Source organism: Pleuronectes platessa, chromosome 12, assembly GCF_947347685.1.
Source record: "Pleuronectes platessa chromosome 12, fPlePla1.1, whole genome shotgun sequence".
NCBI classification, from domain to species: domain Eukaryota; kingdom Metazoa; phylum Chordata; class Actinopteri; order Pleuronectiformes; family Pleuronectidae; genus Pleuronectes; species Pleuronectes platessa.
Window position 1 is genome coordinate 8,459,691 of NC_070637.1, and position 22,266 is coordinate 8,481,956.

The following is a 22,266-nucleotide window of genomic DNA, read 5'->3' on the forward strand; positions in this document are numbered from 1 at the left end:
CATAATTTCAGAGAAAAGGGTACAAAGAATTATTTGTGAAAACATGTTTGGATTGGAATCAAATCAAACTTTTGTCATAACTTTTCCTTAATCCTCCTTTTTTTTTAAACAGGGAGACTTTTTAAAATGTAGACAATAAAGTTGAAATGTTGATAATAAACTCAAAACACTATTACAAGAATGAAGTGGAGATATCAAGAACAGAGTCCGCTCCTCTGGTCAATAAATCCAGTCGGAGCAGAGACTGACAGCTGTGTGAGCGGCCAGTGTTACATCCTGTCAGTCATATGGTTTAACCATCTACTAAAAATATTTGAATTGACATCACAAGCGATTTCAGTTTGTAGCAATGCAACAAATAAAATTTAAGATAATTCTCAAAATAAAAATGCCCTTTCCTAACACTCCTTTGTAGTTTAATTAACCAGTTAAATCAATTTAATTTACCAACACCACACTGCTTATTGTATTAAGGATTCCCTGGCCTAAAATGTGTCCTTGTATAGTGTGTTTAAGCAAATAAAAAAGTTGTAATTTCAATGTTAGCAACAACAGCTTTTAAAATCATTTATGCTTATTCTTTTTCAGTGCAGTATGAACTGTGACTGTACATCTATGTTAAATGTGAAGTCTGTATCCTTTCGCCCTGGTCGGCTGCTCAGTGTTGACAGATTCCCTCTTTCCTCTGGTTGTCATCTGGCTTTGTTCACCTGATACCAGACGCGTGGCGGCTATCAGAGGAAGACAATGCCATCAATACAATGCACGACGCCAGGATCTGCGGCACGTTCGACACCTGATTTATCCCAAGCACCTATTCAGATTAGTCAACTATCCAACAAAGAGTCCTGCGTCGGATGAATGGGTGGGGTCTCGTTCTCTGGGGAATTCGAGGGGTTAACCTTGACATCTGGCCCCCGATCATTCTACAAGTTCAGCCCAGCTGCCCTGATAGGTCTGCTTTTTCCCCGAAAAACACCTCATCCATCTGCTGAACTTCTCTTCATATAGGTTTCTCCATGATTGCCTGAGGCGCTTCCATTCACAGACGCGTGCAGGGTGACATTGATCCCTGATGCGACGCCCATCCATATTTAAAGGGGAGTACAGGTGACCTGTGGGTGGCCCTCTCTGGCACGCGTGGGCCCTTCTGCACCCACAGAATCTTACATAACACGTTTGTTGGATATTTCCTCAAATTACCGCAATATGATATAATGCACCAGGACCTAATGGGCTTTCAGCTAGGAGGCCCTCAAATGGCACGCGCCACTGCCATACAAAAGCTGGGACCTGTGAAATTCAATATGCTGATGAATGTGTAAGGAGTATGCCAATTAGTTTATGAATACAACAGGTGACACGTACATAAAGCCCAATTACAGACTTAATTGTGGTTAGTGTCTCCCAAGACAGATAGGTTAACACACTAAGATAAAAAATGAATCATGATGGATGAAGCCAATTCTGTTGCTAGGCAGAAATATCTTTAAATTAACTTTGAGTATTGCTCAAAATGTAACTGACACTTGGATTATCCTCATGGAAAATTTTAATCCAGTAATTCAATTCAGCAAAGGTGGTTTTGCTCTGTCTCAATCACGTTTACCTTTCAAAGTGGGTTTCATAACAGGAACGATGCTTTGAGTAATTTTGTATATTCCCAGTAACCACGGTAACCACAGCTATGCTTCTTCTATCAGGAGATCTGACGTGGCGAGCGGTGGCAGCTGCTGCGCCGCGGAGGCGCACGTCTTCAGGGACTACTCATTCGAGGTGACAGGAGAGAGGTCATGTTTTAACCTGCCGTGTGGCAGCGTGACAGAGAGGCAAAACCAAGCCACAAAAGCATCAGCTGGTAAACAAGACAAGTGTTTATCGTCCCAACAGATTTCACACAGTCTTGTGGCACACAAAGGGAAATTAGAGTGGAGTTTTAACAAGCAATCTTGCTACTCAGTTGTCAAACGATGACACTTCTCCCTTTTGCCAGCAAGGCATGGGAATTTCTTCGGGACAAAAGGAGGAGCTGCTCGGAGCAGGAGGGAAACAAAAGCGGGACATGAATCAGCACGATGAAAAAATACACTCATCATTCTATAAATGAGATCATAGGTAATGATCTCATTGGCTTGTAATTTATCCTTAAAATCTACTTTGCATAATATTTTCACAAAGTTTTTGATCAACCAGATCTGCTTCAAAAAGTAAGGACCTGTTATAAAATGCGTTCATTCCATGTTTGTTTTAAAATTGTATTTATCGTTCTGCTTTAAAAGAAAAAGATAGGAATAGCTAACAGAAGGGCTCTCAGTATTTGCAAACTTCTGCCAAGGCCCGACAGCCACTTTGTGAGACCGCATTTGAATTCACTAGGTCCAGATTTTTATTTGGATCTGCACATACTCATAAATATCAGTCCCCTACACATGCCAGATTTTTCCATCAAGATCCATGAATTATTGTCTGACAATGTGGAAAAATGCTATATCTATATGAAAGAAAGTGTAAAAACATTCCTGTATCTTCCCTATAATTTAGTGGGTTCCTATGTGGGTCATGCCGGGCCCCTCCACACAATTTCGTGGAATTCAGTTGAGTAGTTTTTGCGTAATCCTGTAAATAAACAAACAAGTGAAGTGTGTGGAAAAGGACAATACACACCATTCAGACTACATTCAGTGAAACATTGGAATTTAATAATAATAATCGTAGTGATGACATTATGTAAAAGTAAATGTTTCAAAATTTTGCACATTGAGAGTGAATGAATCTCCAATTTCTTATGAATTAGTGCGTTTGTTGGCACTTTACATACAATCGCCATTAACAGCATTACACTGTTGTCATAATACAGCATTTAGACCCCATTGTGTTTCCAGAACTACATCATATAAAAGCCATACATTCTTGTCCCCAAACATCCAGGTATGAAAGGCTTGCATATTCGCTATCATGGGAAAATATGAAAAACATCAAATTAAAATAAACTCTTCATTAATTCCTTAATTGAAAAAGTTACATCTGTACACAAAGAACAGTTCAGAGTTAAATACATAGAAGGTTGCGTGATGGGGGCTGGTTTAAAACAAACCAAATTTAGTGGAATTGATGTTTTCTAGATCGGGAGAATGTCATATCATTTTGCAATTATACAAAGTGTTGCATAATAAAAACCATTGATCGACATGCAGAGATATGAACATTCCAAATACACAGATTCACTTTAAGTTGTCACATTAAAAGGCATGAACCTGAATGAGCTGCAGGAATCGTTACCACTGCGACTCCACTGCGACTCCACTGCCTTCACGAGTAGACCAACATGTTTAATTTTAGGTCTTCGCCATGTTGCGGCACTAAACTCAGCACACATGTTCAATTGTGTTGGCCTCCGAGCGCCAGCCTCCATACAATTCTGTAAACTCAATGAAGCTTTGCTAACTGGCAAGATCTTTTATAAACACAGTCATCATTTCCTTCAAAACTGTGTGCCACATTACAAGCACCGTCAGGGGATTTAGCTGGGACTTAAGTCTTAGTGTCTGGCAGCTGTATGTGGCCTATGGCAAGAAGCATCATATTATCAGCAGAGGACTTAAAAAGACTGCCAGAGGAGGATGTGAGATCCGACTTCAGCTTTATGTCGTCTTCATCAAAAGGTTCAATGCATGCTTCGTCAACAAGGGGGGAAAATACATTTCACCATAGGTATGTACCGTTTTTTTGTTTTTGTTTCGGACACTCACCTACAACACTTACTTAATGCGTGTGCAATACAGTGCCTATAACTTAAATTATTATATGACCCCAATCTTTTTCGGAAATTTGCCTCCAAGCATGTTCAGTGCTTTGCATATTTAGACACTGCCATTAATTGTATGACAAATGTTATGCAAAGAGGCAAGGAAGAAGTATAATAATGATGCAGGCTTTTTGTGTACCGCTTTACATTGCACTGTTGTGCTCAAAATGATTTGAAAATGCTTTTCATTTAGATTTGTGTGTCAGACTGACATCTACTAAAGAACCAAATTATATTGAAGCATAAAGCAAATGTAGCAATCAAGCTAACAGAATAAAAATGGCAGGGAAAATTAATTAATTCGAAGTACTCACCCCTCATTTTTCATTTGAACTGAATAACCTCAGGGTCCAAATGTGTTCAACGTCAAATATTCTCAAGCCTTATCTTTTGTAATTTCTTCATTCAAGCAAAGCGAGAACATTGTAGACATGGGTGTAAATCACCTGTTCCATTTTCTCTTATGATGCACAATATCACCACAACTAAATGTTCTTTTAGCAAGTGAAATTACCCATAGTGACAAGAGAAATAAAATCTTCTACAAAGGCCTGAGTACGGCAATTAAATCAAAGTTTGTAAATACCAATTTAACTAAGCAAATACTTTAATTATAACTTTTAAGATTTCACTTAAATGATGTTTGAATAATCAGAATATTTTCAGGAAGCACATTTTCAAACATTTAACAATGTGCAAGAAGTCAAGGTGGGTGAGGTAACTACGCTCAAAAGTATGAAGAGCTCAGCAAGGTCCATGAACAATAAAAAAACAGACTAGTTAAAGCAGTTGTTAAAGCCTGTAACATGAGTAGACACTTTACACTTCAACACATGGAGGAAGGCATTCAGTGAGAAGTCTTTCCAAGATGGAAAACAGATTCTTGTCCACATATCTTCTTAATTAGTATCATAATACTCAGGGTTTTACAAATTGATTCAAACTTTTTAAGGCTTTACAAAAAATGAGTGTAGATCTAATTATCTTTTTCCAGTACAAAGGAATTTCCCCAACATTTATGTCACATCATCACACAAAATGTATGTACAGTAACTTCATGTCCAGAATAAAGTTTTGTGAAGAACTAAGAAAGAAAAAGAAAATCACCCATGAAATGATCTCTTTGGATACACCAAATACTTCAAAGGCAAGCAAGGTTCAAGTGGCCTGATTATTGTACTGTACATTACACATTTCAGGATGATGCGTTTCAAACCCTACCAGAATACATTCAGTGACGAGATTTAGGCTTCAAGTCCAGAAAAGAGATGACGTACCTTCAGAGGAAATAACTTCTATCAAAGCAGCAGGAAATTATAATAATCAGCACAAGACAATATGTGTTTCTCATTGGTGCAACATTCATAAAAAATTAAAAATCAAGTTGTTTCTGACATTTCGTAGAGAAAGTGTAACACTTCATCTCACCTGTGATTTGGTATCGTACAGTGTAAAGGTCAGAAGACTTTAGATTGGAAAGTAATTACCAAACAGATATAAAAAGCAGAATTAACACCAGCAACAGGACAAGGAAGACCATCATCTAATAGAGATTGTAAATAAATCATTACAAATGGTGTGCAACTTTCAGTAAAGTCCAGTAACTGCAATAATACAAAGCAAATTTAACACTGTTCATGAAGCTGCTTTCCAGGAAGGAAAAATAAACAAATTAAAAATGTAAACCCAAAACATCATTAAATGACTATTCTATTGTTGAACATCGACAAGGAAACGGTCTCTTTGTGAGACTGAAACCTAAAAAGGTAGTCATGTAGTTCATTTTAGTACCAGTAGTGTGATTCCAAAGCTGCTCCATAGTCAACATAACATTAGTTCAGTAGGAACTGAGAAAAAATTAACAAACATACAGAGCGCTGTTGAACATGGCAACAACATGTGTTGTTATGGCATTAGCATCATAGACTGAGGCGATGTATGAGATGACACCAATGTGTGAAATGAGGACAACATTATATAGACTGTCAGTGCCGGTGCCATGGGTGATGTCTATTGGCAGTTTACCTTAAAAAACGATTCTAAATGAATTACTCTGTAAACTTAAAGACCGTTGTATTGTATATGAATTTGGACTGTTTTGGTAATGGAAAAACAAATAGGTGAACACTATGAAGCGGTTATACGATTTTCATTAACCCTAAACATATTAATGCTAATGTGAATTACATATCAAAAAGTGTATCTGTAAGTCCATAACATATGAAAGTGTTTCTTTTTAGATTTATACTAACTATAAAGTGTTGTTACAGTAGAACAGGTCGTGAGAGAGGTGGGATTGGGATACTGTAGCGTACATTACAAATACATAAAAAAAAGATTCATATGTAAATGTGCTATGAGCTACTTAAATAAATAAAGCTTGTTCAGAAAATATGCACATGTGCAGCTCAGTAACTTAAGTACAATTTTCAGCTAAAACTGTATTTGGAAGAAATCAAGGCATGTAAATCAATGTAGGCTGTAACAAAGAACTCCCAAGCATTTCTAAAGAATCAAATCAATATTAAGAGATGTGATTAAAATGTAAACAAGAGCATTACCAACAGAATAAACACATATATAACACAAAATGCTTAGGTCAGGATTATTGCACTTAAAGCTTAAGTAAAACGATTACGCTCAACGAGTGAATACGAGATCGTCTGTCCAAGAAAGTAATTTGATAGTCGTCACAGATAAAATAAAGAATGTAAAGTCAGAAAACAATAAAAGGGATGTACATTTGTTCATTAGATAAAAAGATACATGCGTCAGAAAGCTAGAGAGAAACCAGATACTGTCCAGCAACTTCTTATCATAACTCACTCTCTAAGAATCCCTATAAATCACTCAGGAGAGCAGAGTTCATGCACATCTGCAGCGAACGGCCTCAGAATAAGAGACTCGCAACACAATCAATGCTGCCTCTGCTAAATGTGCGTAGCAATTTAGGCTTCGTGTTTAGGACTTGTGCTCGGGTGTAAACACAGCACCCCGAGCTTCATCTTAACCACTCCACCGTCTGTCAGCAAACAGCACACAACTACATCTGGTAAACATGAATTTGGCTGCACCTTAAGAGCCTCTGGACAGATGACGGCAGCTGTGTGCTCAACAGACCTCTGTAGGTTCACAAGTGCATTCAATACAGCTGAACTTCATCTTTGTCACAAAATATGGGTTTGAGTTGATTTGAATTAGATGATGAATACCAGATATCCTGTTTAAGTACCTAAAAATAAACTGCAAGGATCCAGTTATTTTAAACATTGATGTATAGGAATGTACAAAAAAGAGGGAGGGGAGGGAGCAAAAGAACTAAAATAACCAGAACCTTGAAAAAGTCTCTAAGAACCACCTCCATCCAGTAAACATGTTACAACATGGCTCAATCATAAATGTTGGCCTTGATCAATACTATTAATTCCCACTTATTTTAACATATGATTCTGATACATGAGCTACCACCTCAACTTCATTTGTAGCTTTTTATCCTCATGTTCCTTTGCTTCTTACTACTTTTTATTAAGTTTACCCGCCTTCTTGTTTGGCTCATAGGGTGTCCGCAGTATCATTGGCGTCTCTTCCATGACGCGTACTAGGAGGTTGTCGATGTAGTCTTCCAGCTCTCTGATGTGGGCGTCTTTCTTTTTCACCACTTCTTTCTGCTTGATTAGCTCCTGCACAACTTCCTCAAAAGACAAGTTGCTATAGGCCGCCACGCTTTCCTTTGTCACCTCCTGAAAAAAGAATAATGAAAAAAGTAAAGGCTCAGTTTAACCCCCAAGATTTTGAGGTTACAAACTCCATAATCACCATATTATGTGTAAAATGTTTTGTAAAAGTAGACCAAAATAGTTATAGGATCTTCTCTGAAATGTCAGCATCTGATAACAGAGGCAGAAGTAAAGCTACAGTTTGAGTGCACTCACAATACGACGGAGAAAATAAACAAATTAGCCGTGAAAAACCTAATGTGACAAACTGTCATGTGTTTATCTCTTGTTCTCTGTTGCTAATAAAGGCTAAATGAGAGTCGTTATGATGAGACTGTTCTCCAGGGACATCACACTGTCATCTCACTGATTTATGTGGCAGATGTTATGATCTAAAACTGTCGAACAGTGTTTGTAACAAATCAGCACTTTAGTTTCTCTAATGGGACTTGACTCTGACTCTGCAGCGCGCAGCTAACATCTTGAGAAGGTTGTTTCTTAGGGCCTAGTTCACACGGCTGCACCTATATTTATGTGAGAACTCTTCAAAGAAGCGATCAGAGAGGCTTGCCGGCATGTCGCAGACGACCATCTGATTTCCAACCTGCTGGAAATGTTGTCAGCGACAGAGCGCAGGACGGGTTGATGGAGGTGAATGTACATGTAGCAATGTGCCCCCTGATTTTCTACATGTCTGTAAATCAAGAAATCAAGAAATAGTTGTGTCAGGGACCGGAGCACAAACTCATTGTGGCTTATATTAACTGCAGTGTACACGTGTCGGTTGGGACAGTATAAAAACAGAATGCTTGTTGGGTTTGGGTCGGGCTCGGTTTGGACACAAATTCTGTCCCGAGCACCTCGCTATTCTCTACAACTGTGATGCCCACTGAAGTGTTTCAACTGCTTCAGGTTGATGTGTCATTCTGAGCAGGATGTCACTGACCAGCCAGAAGATCACCTGATTCACTGTCTGTTCTTTTGTTTTGGGGATTTAACGTAGTTTGAAGGCCGGTTGGGTGTTTCCACTGGTGAAAGATCATGTTGCGTGCGACCCTCCGTCACCAGTCAGTCATGTAGTATGAACTCTCAATGACTGCAAGATCACACGTCAGGAAGCTGTGTAGTTGTGAACTGCGAAGGGATCAGCTGAAGTGTGAACTCAGCTTTAGTTTTATGTATCCCAAACCATGACCTTTCCAAGCCGAGAGTGTTCAGGAAAAAACTACTACAACCCTTGTGGTAGTTATTATAAAAGGTGTCCCTAAAAAAAGGTAATCTTTGTTTTGAGGTGGGGGAAATACCAGACGGCATATTTCTGCAAATTAAAGGTCAGTCTAATAAATACCAAAACAAGGATGCAACCCAAGCCCAGCTTCGCTCTTTGAGGACAATCTATTTGGACGGAGCAGCATGGTACAGTATGTGCAGATCACATTGCGGCGGGTACGAGTGGAGCTGTAATCGTTTTTAATGAGGGACCACTTTATCGCTTCAGTGCTGGTCATCCTCCCCCGAACGGCTAGAGCAGCAAAGCCTTCACCCTGTTTAAAATACCACACTTATCAGGCTCCACTCCCATGCGCCATTCAAGCTTCTACTGCTGGCTAAAGACAATGCAGGGAGAGACCTGGAGTGGGACTGCTTACCAGGAGTCTTATCGCTCCTAACAGCACAGAGGCTACTGTGGGGCGACACAAACCCAAATGGAATATTTGCTATAGAGATTAAATGTCCGATGTTAGGAGGGTTTCAAGACCAGGGCTTGGTAAACTATTCCTCACACACACAATAAGGCATCGCCCTCAAAGATACTGCACTTAAATCATAGCGGCAGTAAGAGAGCTGACGGCCACATGGAAGTGAATGTTGGTCTCACGTACAAGCATGTGTACGGCCACACGCTCGCTCCCTTTCTCCCTCTCTCACATACACACATACAGCATAATAAATCAGGAGCTTTAGTGGCTGGTGACAAAGGCCTGGAAATGACCATGAACTGGCAAAGTAATGATGACCATTTTTCCAGCATCAGTACTGAGGAGAAGATAAGGCGCCCACTTGGCATTCTCCAGTTGTGTCATTACAGTTTCTAATGAGCTCAGCTTTGAGAATCTAAATGCTCGGTGCTTTGAAATCTCTCACTGCCCTCCCTCCCCCTCCGCTGCATGTGGTTAATTAGGGCCTTGAAGCGGAGGAAACGGGAGCTGCCATTTCGGCGAGGCACCGCGGCATGCACAGGGGCACGTGTGGTACCGACAGCCCTCAACACCCACAGTGAAAGGTGAGGAAAGCCATTATCAGCATTCTCCTTCTCATTTAGGCGTCACTTAGGCTACTGCTCCCGCCGCTCCCTCGTAATATACCAATTGTGCCGCGTAATAGCCTGCAAAGTTTTTTAGTTCTTTGTAAATTGGAAATGCAAAAAGAATTTAAAGAAAATACAGCTAGTGGTAAAATGTCATGAACAAATGATGTAATACTCATTAAAAACTAACTACACTTTTTTACCTCTTCTCAACAACAACAAAAAATGCTCCAATTACAGAACCGGTGCAACACACCACTGTGCCTGACCTTACAGACTGAAATTTCACACCACTTCAAATTATGATCGGATCAGACATGATGACCGATGTGTGCAGCTGCTAATTAGTTGAGTGGCACATCTGAATTTTCAGAGGTCGCAGAGGTCAGTGTCACCAGCTGCTTTGACAAATAAAACTTTGTGTTCTCAAACTAAAAATATGCTCGACACCGCACGAGGAGTAATGACAGAGTTGCAACTGTCGAGGTCATTCATCCGGTTGTTTTTTCCATCATCTCAGTCGCTGTCACTGACAACGTGTGACAACATCACCTGACAAACGCAGACAAGGTTGTGATGCCTAACTTACTTTTTTCTTGCCGTGCATGTCCTTCTTCTTCTTCTGGCCAAATGTGAAGTCTTCCTTTCCTGGGGACTTTCCATAGCTGCAAAGCAATCAAACAGAAAGTCAGTTTTCAAATGAAGACATACAGTTTATATTTGGGGGGGATTGATAAATACTATTCAAATACAGCAGCTCTGAGGGAAATAAGGATATTTAAGAGAACACGATGAAGCAGTAAACAATGCTTGGAGTGACAACCCGTTTGGTTTTGGAATGTGCCCCACTGGTGCTGGTTGTTGCACACTGGTATTGGGTGTGGATTGCCCCTTCATATTCCCATCAGGTTCTGTCACATTGTGCTATCTACTTTTATACTGCACATATCTTTAATCAGTGAAAACAAGCAATAGCCACGCGTGTCAGGGACAGAGAAACACAACCTCTCTATATTAACTGCACTGGCCTCGAGTCAGGTTCGGAAAAAAGTGGAAAAGCCTAATATTTAGGTCGGGATTGGTTGATATCGTAATTATGTTTAACTTTTTAATATAATTAGGCTATTGATTAATTACAGTGATGAAGGTATAGCACAATCATTGTCAGCCCTAATCTGTATTATGGTTTATTTTCACTGCAGCAGCTGTAAATAAGCTCATCAATACAAACTGTGCTTTGAACCACCTTTTTATGTCCCGGCACCACATCATAAATGACCACTGAGCTACTGCATGACAAAGGCAGCAGTAAAGATGATGGACTAGAGCCTCTAGAGATAAGTGGTTAATTGGGTGGTCTATCTCTGCAGAGGATCTCATTACTATAGCTCAGAGGGCTCTGTTATCAAGCCCAGGCTCTCTAAAGAGCCACTAATGACACCTTCCACTCTGATAAACCAGAACTTAGCCACAGCGCTCGCCAACTCTTTATGTAACGTAGGAAATCGATGGAGCCGGCTCTGTGGAGATGTTTAACAATACTTGTTATTTATATACTTGGGGGGGTACCAGATAGATTTCAATCAACAAGGTATTTCAAACTTTACGAGAATGCAGTAATCAATATCCTGCAGTGCAGTGGTTGGATCATGTGGCAGCAGGATCCCTTTTTTGGAGTTTGACATGTATATGGAAAAAGGATAAAGAACAAACAGTAGTGAGAGGCTGCAGATGTTTAAGATCCACCGCAGTACAGATGTTAACCATGCAGATAGAGGCAAAGAATGAAGACATGGAAAAATAGGATATTTTAGTGGAACATATGAGGAAGTTAGTTTCTTAGTCATCTTCATGTTAAAGCTACTATGAACCAGTTTCAAGGGTTTGTAAATGTTAATGAACGGGAGATGTAGAAAAAGGAAACTTTAAATACACATGAGCCTTTTTAGCCTCATTATTATATGAGCCTCATTATTTTTAACCAGACGGAGGAACACTTCAGTCACTCCTTCAAGGGGAAGTTTGCTTCATATGACGAACTGGACTTGAATCCATTTTTTGTGTCTCTGGGTAATATTTTTTCTCATTGAGCAGACATATTTGATAATTGAAAATTAAGAGATTTGGATATGCTGTGATTTGAAAATTAAATCAGAAAGAGCACAACTTGTGTTGACAAACAGATATTCAACACATTGATGGGTTAAAGTTGTATTGTTAGAAATGATAGTGTATTCATAAAAGGTTGCTTTAATATCAGTTGTTTTGTAGGAGCATCTATTAAAGATGCCACAAATCAATTTTCCCTTCCCCATACAGCTCCGATAACAATGCATATTTTTTAAATAACAACTTATTTAATTTATTTCAATAGCTGTTTGATACTAACCCTGTTGAAGGGAAACCTGAAATGTAGGTCTTGCAAGTTCTAGTTATATTTGTGGGACTATCCAGTGTGAAATATCAACAAACTGCTGACATTTGTACTACCTTGTGCTAACGATACACTACTGGAAATCCCTTCTTCTAAAAAAAGTATGTGTCTATAGAAGTACAACGCAACTGATGGGGAAGGAAAATTGCAGTATTATCTGGGTGAAACTAATATACATTTTTGTAGTACCAGATCGGTACATTGATATACATACCCGTCTATACCCGACCTAGAAGTTTCATTAATATCGGAGTCATTTCTTGGTATCAGTATTGGAACAGAGTTGACAAAAAGAAGGTAACTACCGAGCTTTGTAGTTGGAGGTGAAGGGGTTCATTTCTGCTTGTGGTTCACCGCTAAAGGGGTTGGGGGAACGCAGGTCTCCAGAGCTGCCTGATCGGCCATCGTTGTTGGTCTTGCGGCCTTCCTTCTTTCCCGTCACGCGTTCCAGTAAGCTGACCTTCTCTTTTTTCTCCTTCCGCTCTGCACGGTCCCACAGCTGCCCTTGCTCCCCCTCAAATGGGTTGCGGTTGCGTGGGAGCGTGGCATACTTCTGTGGCAGGGTGTCACTGATATCAGTAAAAGGGTCACTGTGTGCCTCACCGTCCTGATAGCCTGGCACCTCGCTCTGGGAACGCCTGTGAGGTCCACCTGTACTCCGTGATTAGAAATCAAAAGCATGACATCAACTTAGGAGGAAGTTGCGATAAAAAAACTAATCACACTCTTAAAATGCTTAACAAATTCTACTATTGTGTCTAATTCATGGGATCTTTGTGACAGAGCCTGAAGGTCTGATCGTGCTCGTTTAAGGCAAAAACAGTGAGTGGAGTCATGCTTATCCTTTTGCCTTTGTGATTATGTGCACATTTAGTCAGCAAAAATTATGTTGATGGCAATGAATATCAGACAATTCTAATTGTTGCCTGATTTCTTATGAAATTTATTGGTGAAACTATAAATTGAATTTGTAATACTTTAAAATGAGCACAATGTACCTGTAGGGTCTGGCAGGATGCAAAAAAACGCTTGACAACAACACAAACCACCGGATATCACCAGATAAAGATTTCTTTTGGATTTTTAATTTGATTTCAATGCAGGACGGTAGCAAAACAGATTAAGCTTCTATATTAGAGCAGAATAGCATTTTGTATTATTGTCATTGTGATTTGCATGATGTGTTATTTTTTAACTGGCCAAATTTACTGGATCTCTATCGTGTTGTAATTGTGAAACTCTTGATTGTTCACATTAGTGTCAGGGACACTGACACAGAGACAGAGGTTGCACATGGGAGCTGGTGGAGTTTGAAAGTTCAGTTTTCTAATGTTTAGCAACAAAGATCAGTAGAGTGCATACATTTGCCGAGGCCAAACAGTTCTCTTGAATTCAATTAAGCTGCACCAAATTTCACACACTCGTAGATATCACTCCCCTAAACATTTTTGTCATCACGGTCAACAAATGATTCCCTGGGAAATCAGTGAAAATGTAAAAACAACCAACCCTATTCTCACAATGTTAAAGAAAGTGATAAAACGTGGATCCACCTCTTGTTACAGATCAGTGCCGAGCTTGAACCCTACATCATTTCCCCTAACCCATATGGCATCCTTCCAGGTTGTGCGTAATCTTGCTTACAAGCATATATACAAACCAACAGACAAATGGACAGGGGTGAAAACATGAACTCCTTGGCAGAGGTATCTTTTTCAAGACACACACTACTACATATTTATAAATATGTTTATATCCCTTTCTGTTAATCAACGTATCTTTAGCTCCACGGCCCCTACTGATGGCCAATAAAAACTGCACGGTATCTTACGTTAAGTGGATGCACTCACAAGTTAAGAAGACTGAAGATAATTCATTTAGAGAAGGTATATTACAAAAAAAAACTACTACCAATATAACAACGTTGTTTCGTTTTAGGAGAATTAGGACTTTTATATCTACAAATGTTTAGACACAATTTATTTGCTCGTATCACTAATCACGTTTTATTTAAAAAACATTGATGAAATTCTACCCATTAGGTATGTGTGGAAAACATAACGTATTATCTGCTTTCAGACATGCACTGAAATCTGCGGTTACTCTGTATTCTTCTCCGGGGGAGGAGCATGTGTGAATGCAAATGTCTGAGTGAGACGTTCCGCAAATTTATACGCCTTGCGTCCTGGTATATTGTCCGTAGAAATCCAGGAGAAGTGGATGTGTCAACACAGCAGGGGATCCCCACTGGATTTACCGCTAGCGAGTAGGGGGGTTGATGACGCTTTTAACACGGGACGGATGCAAAAAAAAAATGATCTTGCGGTGACAAACATGTAGAAGACACCGATGAACATGTCAGTTGAGTTTTAGGTGATAAGACCTGAACAACGGTGTCTGTGTGAAAGTCATAGCAGAGTTAATAGGTCACTTCCTGCCTCTGCCTGCTGCACCTGGCTGCTCCACTTCTCTCCTGAATAAAGTGGAGGATTTGTTGCTGTTGTGAATGTGTCTGTGCAGAAAATCTCCCGCTGTGTTGTGCATGTGTGAAAGGCAAACTCTGGGTAAACTCTGTAGTCAATTCTTTGGATCTTACCTGCAGGTCATGTCTGAAAACGGCTATAGTGAAACAAACTGGTGTAACAAGATAACAAATATTAAAGCTTTGGTCCTCACCACTTTCTTCCATCGAGTCCTGTTTGGATCGGGATGGTGTCCCAATGAGATCTGACATGGAATGGGCCGCAGAGAGTTTATGGCCCCCAGCGAGTAGCGGCCTCTTGACCTTTGCTTCAGGCTTGGTTTGTGGGTCTGGACCACTCGACTGATGGCTGGGCTCCAGGTCACATGCGGCAGAGCGAGGCAGGATGGCCGAAGACGTGTCACCGAAGCCACTGTCATGTTTACGACCTTTCATTTTGCCTTTAAGCTTAGAGAAAGGCGAGCGTGGCTTTTCCTTCATGGAGAGGTCAAACATGCTGGCCGTCATGTTGTTCCTCATGAACTGGATGCTGACTTGGATGCGGCCTCGTTCTTTCCTCTTCTTTCCCGGCTTGGACTGCAGGGAATACCAGCTGTAGTGAGAGTGGGGGAGAGCTTAGGCTGAGCCAATTTTGACGAGACAATTTATATAACAAGTGTGAAAAATTGTGAATTGATTACACATAATTCAGAAAGATGGGAGTACAAAGTCAGGAAGCAGTAAAAGTCCTTACACTATCAAACAATACGACAAATGGAAAAAAATTGGCCACATCCTCTCTAATGTGCTCTACCTACTTCTTTGTGGACACCAGTGAAAAGGCTAATTTGAGCAGACTAATCCAAAGGCTACACACAAATGCTGGGGCTTAAATCATTTGAACTTTTTCCTGACACAAGTGAGAATGCAATTTATCATTCAGAGGATAAACATTATTCTGTGCAAACCGAACGCAAGAGACGGGCTGCTGCTGAATAATATAGAGCATTTCAGGCTGCTGCGAAGCTTCTATTTGTTTAACCTCTCTGCTTCTTCAACTGGAAGTAATGGGATTTATGCCTTCACTCTGAGCAAAATGAAGTGGCATTTGCACAAATCTGGCCTTTGTTCAGAAATGCAACAACAAGCAATTGGGAAATTGCAAAGCCATGTTGCAGGGCAACCAAGGAGTCCACACGTGCTAATGAGATGCAGCCTCTATGTTCTAGGGCCCGTGACAATGTCCTATAGGAAACAGTCAAAGTAAATCTATAAGTGTGTGTTGGGGGGGGGGGGGGAGCTCCATTGTGGTACAGTTTAATTAATATAATTAAATGTTCAATATAATAGACAACCCTTGATCTGAAAACATATTTTTATAATTGTATTTGTTTTAATACGACTGCTAATATTACTTTCTGCAGATTTTCAGTATCCCATGAAATATCAGTTATCGGTCTGATCCAAAAAAAAGTGTTGGTATTGGCTTTTTTTTAAACCGCAGCTGTTGAGGGCTATTCTAAACTGTCTCGTGGCGCAGGAGGCCACTCATGAAAGGCCTTGCTGGCTCTAATTCCCAGGCTGCGCGCCACGCTCAGTAAGATCAGCGGCCACAGCATGCCGCTGCCGTGGGGCCGGGGCTGCACCTCACGTGTGTCTCAAGGCCAAGATAAACCTCCGTGTGCTTGGAACCACAATCCTCCCACTCGGCCCCGGACCGCTGGGAAACTCCTCACAATCAACAAACACAGGTGTGCGATAATTATGGCCTGCCTACTCAGATATCAAGACAGGCTTTCCTCCCCAATATGTCAGTTCAAAAACACTGCGGACGGGTCCACGGCGAACACAGACCCACTGTGGAGTGTGGATATAGTATCGAGGGTCCCGGCATCATTGTCAAGTATGCCTGCATGTGGGATTAGGCCAACAAGCAATGTGAGCGTATCCATTACAGAAGCTCTGCTGCAAAAGTGCACGGCCTCAAGCTGCATGGGCTCAGGCACCTAAAACAAATAAAACCCATCCACACTGATTATAAAATATTGTGATTCTCCCACCTGATGGGCAGAGAGGAAGTGTGGTAACGTCTTTCCATGTTGAAATTTGCAGGGACCTAATTAGCACCAGATCCAGTTTGGTTATTCTGTTCCTGTTTGCTTAATGTAGGGTTAAGAAACATGTGTGTGCTGGACATGTAAGGGTCAACACCCTCACCTTTGGCCAAGTGTAATACTGCCTCTTCAGGATGTGATGGTATGTACAGTGTGTTGTATTGATTTACTCTACATTTATTCATTTTATACAGTAATTTCACAGTGGGCAAACCTTATTGCAACAACCCTGGACATACGGCAAGTAGAGAGCACAGATAAGGCACCTGTTTATGGGTTAGGGTGAGTCTGACTCAGGCTACATCCATTCTACTTCATTTGAAAATGTCTAATGAAAACAGAAAAGGCATGTGTGTTTTCATGTGTCGAAAGGACGCATTTGGGTGCAGAATTGTGGCAGATTGCTTGATTAATAACCCTACACATATAAACAATAGGGTCAGCAATGCTTACAACTGGTTATCCATGTTTCCTTCTACACTGGTAGCCGAGGCTAATGCCAGTTACTTCCAGAAGGAGACATTTGATAGGACCCTGAAGGCTGCGTCGTAGCTGAAAAGACGCGATCAGTAAGCTGTTGTGAGTGTTTACGTCATTGTGTCCCAAAATCTCAGTTTCTGCCCATCAAGATATTAAAATGAAGTCCTGGAGCGCGAGCAGCATTTTTTAAGTGTCTCTAAATCTCTGTAGTAGTGTGGATGCCGCGCGTATCAGTAGCTGAGTTGATGCCTTTTCAGAGAAAATCGTAGCAGTATGGCTGAAGCCTCAGTTAGAAAGACACCAACCACTCGCCACCAAAATCCCTCCAATGGGAAACATAAAGTGTTTCTACTTCATCAGACTTTTGTTCTTTATTGACTCAGGAAGGAGCTCGGAGCATTCAGACAAAAGTAAAGCATGACAAGAACAAATCACACAGGTCCGTTTGGCTCTTAGGAAAAGGCTGTGTTCCAATTGCACCTTTCAAGTCAACAGCACAGGAGTGACTTACAAGACATGTTTAGCCAGCTCCACTAGTTTCAATTAGGCCAACTGGTACAGACCAAGACGGTGATTAAGTTGAAAAGAATTTCCCAACAATGTAGGGAAATGCATTACACAGCCTCCAACTATAGAAGAAAAATAATGCTCGACCAGTGTGTGGTTGATAAATGTGTAATAATGTACGTCATCGTGTTGGACATTTCTGTCAAACAGTTAAAGAAGAAAGAAATCTGGAGTTTCTGTTGGACCAGTTCACCTCCTAGGCTTTCCAGATCCTTCCAATTAAATATATTTCTAAAACATAGTAAAAAAAAGAGAATAAAAAGACAATGCAATGGCATTTAAACCACACAGTAATAAAAAAGCTAGGTCATCCACCCAATTGACAACAAGAGTACAGAATATAACACGCACAGCTCAGCACACTGTCATTAGGAGCTCATATGTCGCCTAATATAGATTATAACACATGCACCATGTGTGAATGTGACAGTGTGTAACAACTAATATATCCCAAGCTGTAATCCACTTATGACTGGAATAGTTCTGAAAATATTTTCCACTTCCTCTCAAAAGTCCACTGAAACTTAAGCATGAGCTGGAACTGCACATTTATGCTGTAAAAGTCAAATAGAAAATATCTAAAATACTAAATACTGTGGGCCCAGTATGATATGTGCTCTATCAAAATTCGAGATAAAAACCACCACTACTCAGATCAGTAGCTGTGGATATATAGTTAGAATAATAGCATTACAATGACTGTACTGATAACAGATCATTAATGGCAATTCACTTTTTGTTTAGTCACAGACTGTTATGGTGGGAATACATTTGTTTGTCTTCTCGTTTTTATGGTTCAGATGTATGGTTTGTTGTGCAATCATGTGCCTTATATGCTACATTCTGACACAAACTGAACTTTTTCCTGAAATTATACGGAGGAGCTGTATGTGAGAGCGAAAAAACGTTTGTTCAGTTGTTTCTGATATTCTCCAGAAAGGTTTCTGTCAGATCCTTGGCATAATGGACAGAGAATGTCCCATTGAGCCCATCGGAGAACACAGCAGGAAAATATTCGGAAAATTCACCCAGAGTGAGAGGCTTTGTTGGCGATGTTTATAACACGTCTCAGATGCAAAACTGGAAGAATACAAATATCTCAGGATGAAAAAGAGGAGCCATACATGTAAAAGACGTTGATGAAGCTATCAACTTCGAAAGACAACACAATTTGAGTTTTTTATAATTAATGGAAACGTCAGTGTAGAAACAAAAACTGCTTACAGAGCTTATATTTTGTGATTTATACATCATGTCCTGCCTCATATATGCTCTACCAAGACGCCACTCCTCAGTCTGGACATCTTCCTGTTGTTGTGAACACGTCTGACGTGAACAATATCTTGCTGCGTTCTTCATACGTGAAAGCTAAGCAGAAATCTTGGACTCAGCTGCTACAGTATATGATACTTACTCAGTTTTCTTCCTCTCCTTGTTATCAAAGATTTCATTAAGGTTGATGGACCTCTGACCCAGAAACTTGTCCATCCCGACCAGGGAGCGATGCATCACTATGAAGCAGAGTTCATACACTTCGGGGTTGCCCTCCATAAGCAGACCAGGTAACTCAAAGGAGGCTTCTTCTTTCCAGACTGGACTGAGTGTCTTCTCTGCCACTGACGTCGAGTACTTTTCTTTTCCCAGCTGAATGATAGTGTAGCCATCGTTGGTGCCATGTTTGCCCTTAGGCTGTAAACCGTTTGCTTGAAGAACAGTGGCTTGGACATGGGTTGGAAACCACTTCTGAGACTGCTCACCCAGTGACATTGTCCGCACTGGTTGTTAACTGAGAGCCATTCAAAACTAACTAAATTATTTTATGCCGTTCAGTTATTTAGTGAGTGTGATGCAAAAAGCAATAGCCATGATTCGCTATAGTTTGTTGTCCATGTCAGTGTGGCTTGTTTCTACAGTAACAATCATTACAAGCGATGACAAATCTGACAATCTGAGCAAGCCTCATCTTTTATGGAGTCACAGATGTCCAAGCCACCGGTGAGTCATCTAAAAGAGAGAGAGAGAGAAACAGAAACGCATCAGAATCTTTCTGAGAACCACGACATGACACATGGACTCAGCTAATGAGATCAGACAATAGACGGCAGTCACTTGAACAGGGATTCTGCAGGTTTCAACCGGTTTAATTTAAGACAATTTAACACGATAATGAATGAAACTTAAATTACAGGTATAGAAGAATATTTTAGTCCCAGAATTACTCAAACTTCCCCTTAATAAGTTGACATGCCACGTTTTCTTGCAAACTATTACTCTGACCTGGGTGTTTGTCAGGTATTATCAGTTCAGAGTTTGCCGATGTAGTTTTTATTACAATGTGCTTATAGCCGTCTAGAAAGAAATACAACACATAGAAACATTACAAATGATGCAAGCTGCCAATACATTTAAGAAAAACGTAATATAATGCCGTATAACCATTGGCACGATTACGATCTACCTAAGTATTTAATTTAAAACCTAGGAATTAATATTTTAGACTTTGTAATGCCTAAAATTCCGATCATTGAATGTTAGACCTTCTAAGACCCTGCAGAAACACTGCTGCAAAAACATGTGGATTAACAGTAAGTAAATATTCGGAATTAAAATATTTTATAATTTAAATACAAACAAAGATATTGCTAGGTGACAGTTTCAAAACAAAGGTCTTTGTCTCTCTGAGCTGGAGTGTCAAGTCAGAGAGGGCGGGTCTCCTCCAGTGACACATCTAGTTTCGGGGCTGGTCCAATGAAGTGACGGACTCAGTGGTGTGATTTGATGATCGTTTAAGATTCTAAATATTCAACTAAAACCAGATTTTTTGATTTTACCTTTGATCCTTCTGACTGAGATTAAGATTATATTCTGGTGTTGCAGTCAGATGATCATGAGTGCTGTCAGTGTCTCTCTTCACTGCCCCTGGTTTAACCTCTTAATGCCCCATGTTTTCAGTCCATCTCTGATTTTCACCTTGAAGATAACTGGATTCACTTCACTTATTTAACAGAAGACTGTATATTAACAAGTGATCCAGCTACTTGACTAATATACATGTGTAGTTCTTCTCTAACTGTGCATCCTCCAACGTGCTATTTCATGTCAGCAGACTGCCACGGTCTTTTTGATGCAGTAAATCGACTCATATTCGAGAGGTTTACATTTAGCTTCGCTGCTGCTGTTGTTACAGTACATCACACAGCAGGTTGACGTTAGCCCTGTGCGGCTAGCTGGTGAGCTAACAGCTAAACACACACACTCTCTCACACAGCTGCTCACCTCGGTGTCATGTTCAGCGGCTGTAGGACGTCCCGCTCCTCACACGTCCATGCGGTGGCCTCCACACAAAACGCCGGCCAGTGCTGTTGCTAAGGTTCTTTCTGTTTCTGTTGTGTGGTCACTGCTGTCGGCCAGCGGCGAGCTTTACTTCCTGGTGCGACGTCACTTCCTCCGCACGGAGGTGAAAGTTCAAGCGTCAGCGAAAAAAATCTAAAGGTGGTCTCAAAAGCTCCTCCGCCACAGACAGCGCGGGTCTAAAGGTCTGTAAAAATATAACAACATTAATAAAGTCATAATATTAAATGTGATATATTTCAAAACAGAGTTATATGGTGCTTTGCAAGTTAAAACTGAAAAATGGAGGCAATTAAAAGCAATTGCAACATCAGAGCACAAATGTAACAATAAGAATGTTACATATGAGTAAAAAACGTATTAAGTAAAACCATAAAAAATGATTCAAAGTGTCGGCAAGATTAGTAAATAATATTAAAAAACTGAACGTGAATTCAAACCCCACGTCCTGATAAAGTACCAACACAAAATGGGAAGGTCAAGTTTAAACAAAAATAAGTAACATTCGAAAAAATAGAAATTCAGCTGTTGGTTTAGAACATTATAAAGAAAGGTTTGAGTTGTGGACTGAGCGGTAATGAGAGACGATATAAATTTTAGCCAACACATTCTCCTCTGTGAGAGACGGTCATATATGTGTGCGTGTGTTTTTGTACACGTGTGTGTGTGTGTGTGTGTTTGGGTGCTCGGGGGTGCACTTTACTTGAGAGGTAAATCATACAAACATGGGAAGTGCTTTTGTCTCATGAGTGGGACATGGAGGTGCAGATAAGGGGTTCACTTGAATGAACACAGACATGCTTGTCACCCCACTTGACAAGTGCATCTTAACCAAACACACCTGCCCATGCTGGTTTTTATCGTTCTGCAGCAACCATTGCAGTATGTACACACCAGTGGCCCGAGGCTCCGGCTGGGCCATCCATCAAACTGAGATTATTGCACTTATCTAGAACACATCTCTGAATGAAATGCTAAGGCTTAGTGAAATATTAGGCTGTACAAAAATGCGAGTCAGATAGCATTTAAT

The 22,266-nt window shown here is 40.4% G+C and overlaps 1 protein-coding gene across 1 annotated transcript; it reads right to left on the reverse strand.

Annotated features, from left to right (window-relative positions):
- Nucleotides 1–2,677: 2,677 nt before the first annotated feature.
- LOC128453450 (rab11 family-interacting protein 2) lies at nt 2,678–21,319 on the reverse strand. The gene is made up of 6 exons (XM_053436356.1): nt 21,162–21,319; nt 19,300–19,889; nt 14,940–15,337; nt 12,569–12,914; nt 10,419–10,494; nt 2,678–7,545 (listed from the first exon to the last, which is right to left on the reverse strand). Exons 2-6 carry the CDS (start codon nt 19,650–19,652, stop codon nt 7,321–7,323), a joined length of 1,398 nt encoding a protein of 465 aa, XP_053292331.1. The 5' UTR covers nt 19,653–19,889; nt 21,162–21,319; the 3' UTR covers nt 2,678–7,320.
- Between the last annotated feature and the right edge of the window lie 947 nt (nt 21,320–22,266).